Raw genomic sequence first — 2,492 nt, 5'->3', positions numbered from 1 at the left:
CTCTCATGGGAATTGTGATCTGATAACTAATGATAAGCTTCTCAATTCTACAGCCTTAGGATGAGCATTAAAAAAAAAAATCAATGTTAGGAATCAGTAGTTAAGATGAAAAAAATCAACTGTACACTTTAAATATTTGCAAGAATTTTTAATGATCATTCCATTTGAAGAGTAATTTGTATTGAGAATATCTTATGAATATACAAAATATATGTTGTAAAATAAAATTAGATTCTGAATACTGACTACAATTTCCTGGGTTAGATAGATTAAACTCAAGTCTGTCTATTGTTTTAATGCTTTCTACATCTATTCAGGCAAAGAACAAAGAAGAATGGATGAAGGAAACTGCTCCTCAAACACTGAATTTGTTTTACTGGGAATCACTAATGACCCTAGCATGAAAGTGGTTCTATTTATTGTATTTCTTATCATCTATCTTATTATTCTTGTGGCAAATATTGGAATGATTGTTTTGATTAAACTGGATCCCCAGCTTCACACACCAATGTACTTCTTCCTCAGCCATCTCTCTTTCTCAGACCTCTGCTATTCCACTGCAGTTGGACCAAAAATGCTAGTTGACCTAATGGTCAAGCAGAAATACATTCCTTTTGTTGGCTGTGCACTGCAATTTTTTTTCACCTGTATCTTTGTAGATGCTGAGTGCATGCTGCTTGCAGTGATGGCCTTTGATCGGTACATGGCCATCAGCAATCCTCTGATGTATGTAGTAGAAATGTCCAGTAAATTTTGCTATCAACTCCTAGCTGGAGTTTACCTAGTAGGATTGATAGACACTGTGATACACACTATAATGACCTTTGGATTATGTTTCTGTGGATCTAATGAGATTAACCATTTTTTCTGTGACATCCCTCCTATCCTGCTACTATCTTGCTCAGATACACAGAACAATGAGTTAATCACCTTTATTATTTTTGGGTTCATTGAACTGAGCACCATCTCAGGAGTCCTGGTCTCCTATTGTTACATCATCTCATCAGTCTTAAAAATCCACTCCTCTGATGGGAGGTTCAAAGCTTTCTCTACCTGTGCCTCTCACTTAACTGCAGTTTCCATTTTCCAGGGAACACTGCTTTTCATGTATTTTCGTCCTGCTTCTGCTTACTCTCTGGATCAGGATAAAATCACCTCACTTTTTTATACTCTGGTGATCCCCATGCTCAATCCTCTGATTTACAGCCTGAGGAACAAGGATGTACAAGAGGCCCTGCAGAAACTGAAAAACAAAATATTCTTTTAAATAAAGATACATACACTAAAAAGTATAAATTTATGCATACAAGCAAGCCCTCATTGTTTTATTTCATCTACATATTATGACATAAAAATACCATAATTCTAATACTTTCCTAAGTCAGAACATAGTGTTTTATGATTCCTAATGTTTTATACATTATGGGTTTCTGGTTGGTTGGTTGGTTGGTTGGTTTTTGTTTGTTTGTTTGTTTGTTTGTTTCAGAGTGCATGGCACTTTATTTTTGGAGAAATTCCAAAATTATAAATAGTTCTAATTTTTTTTATTATTGAATATATTTAATTTGAATCTTTGACAGATTCAGCTTCCTTGTATTTTGTGTTTAAATGATTTTGTGCAGATGGATTCTTCAGTTTAGTAGAAATTATATCTTTGTTAAACATATTTTGAATAAACTAAATTATTTGTAATAAAAAAAAAACAGGTTATTATAATTACGAGCAAAATCCTCAAGTCTAGACCATAATAAAGGTAAGCTCTTCTGAAATGCAGACATTTAGTTTGGGGCTAAAGAAGTACAGACACAGCTGTGAGAAGAAGAAAATACTTTAGATGCCAGAAGTGACATTTATCCATCCTGAGTTAGGCAGGAAAATGAGATTTCATGAAAAGTAAGCTTCCGATGAAATGTGCTAGGAGCAAATGGTACTGTTTCCTATTCCTCAAGTTGTTTGAGATGTTGATCATGTTCGTGAAGATTTCATAAATGCATTGACTGTACTTTCAATAATCCACTCCGATGAATACCTCATGTCACTCTACCTCCTACTTATTTCTATTTGATAATTTGAACTACTTCATCTTTGAAATGTCCATCCAGATATTAGATGAAATTTTAATAAAAGTACTTAGTGCATGTTCTTGTTATTTTCCTATTGATTTATTTTTATTGTATAAAATTGATGATTTGGGGGATTTTGAATGTGGGACAAATAATAGAGTAAATAACGTTCAGAAGAAAGGATCTTCAGTTTATAATCATAAACAAAGCAGGTGAAGTAACTGTAATGATTCAAAGTGTATAGGTGGTCTTCATAACTAGTGATATCATATAATACCTCATAAAACTTATATAGTTTTGTATATCAATTAAATATGAAATAATAGAAAAGGTAAGGAAGTGCCACTGTGAGGTCCCAACCATATCTTAACTCAGTCACATCACTTCAACTGTTTTCTTGCCACTTCTAAGCCAGCATTAATTGTTCAG

The 2,492-nt window shown here is 33.3% G+C and overlaps 1 protein-coding gene across 1 annotated transcript; it reads left to right on the top strand.

Moving 5' to 3' along the window:
• The first annotated feature begins 331 nt into the window (after nt 1-331).
• LOC110318988 (olfactory receptor 5W2-like) lies at nt 332-1,267 on the top strand. Its single transcript, XM_021194362.1, has one exon. It carries the CDS (start codon nt 335-337, stop codon nt 1,265-1,267), a length of 933 nt encoding a protein of 310 aa, XP_021050021.1. The 5' UTR covers nt 332-334.
• The last annotated feature ends 1,225 nt before the right edge of the window (nt 1,268-2,492 follow it).

This window comes from Mus pahari, chromosome 3 (genome assembly GCF_900095145.1).
Source record: "Mus pahari chromosome 3, PAHARI_EIJ_v1.1, whole genome shotgun sequence".
Classification (NCBI taxonomy): Eukaryota; Metazoa; Chordata; class Mammalia; order Rodentia; family Muridae; genus Mus; species Mus pahari.
The sequence above is the reverse complement of the archived record's forward strand: the minus strand, read 5'-3'. Positions and strand labels throughout refer to the sequence as shown.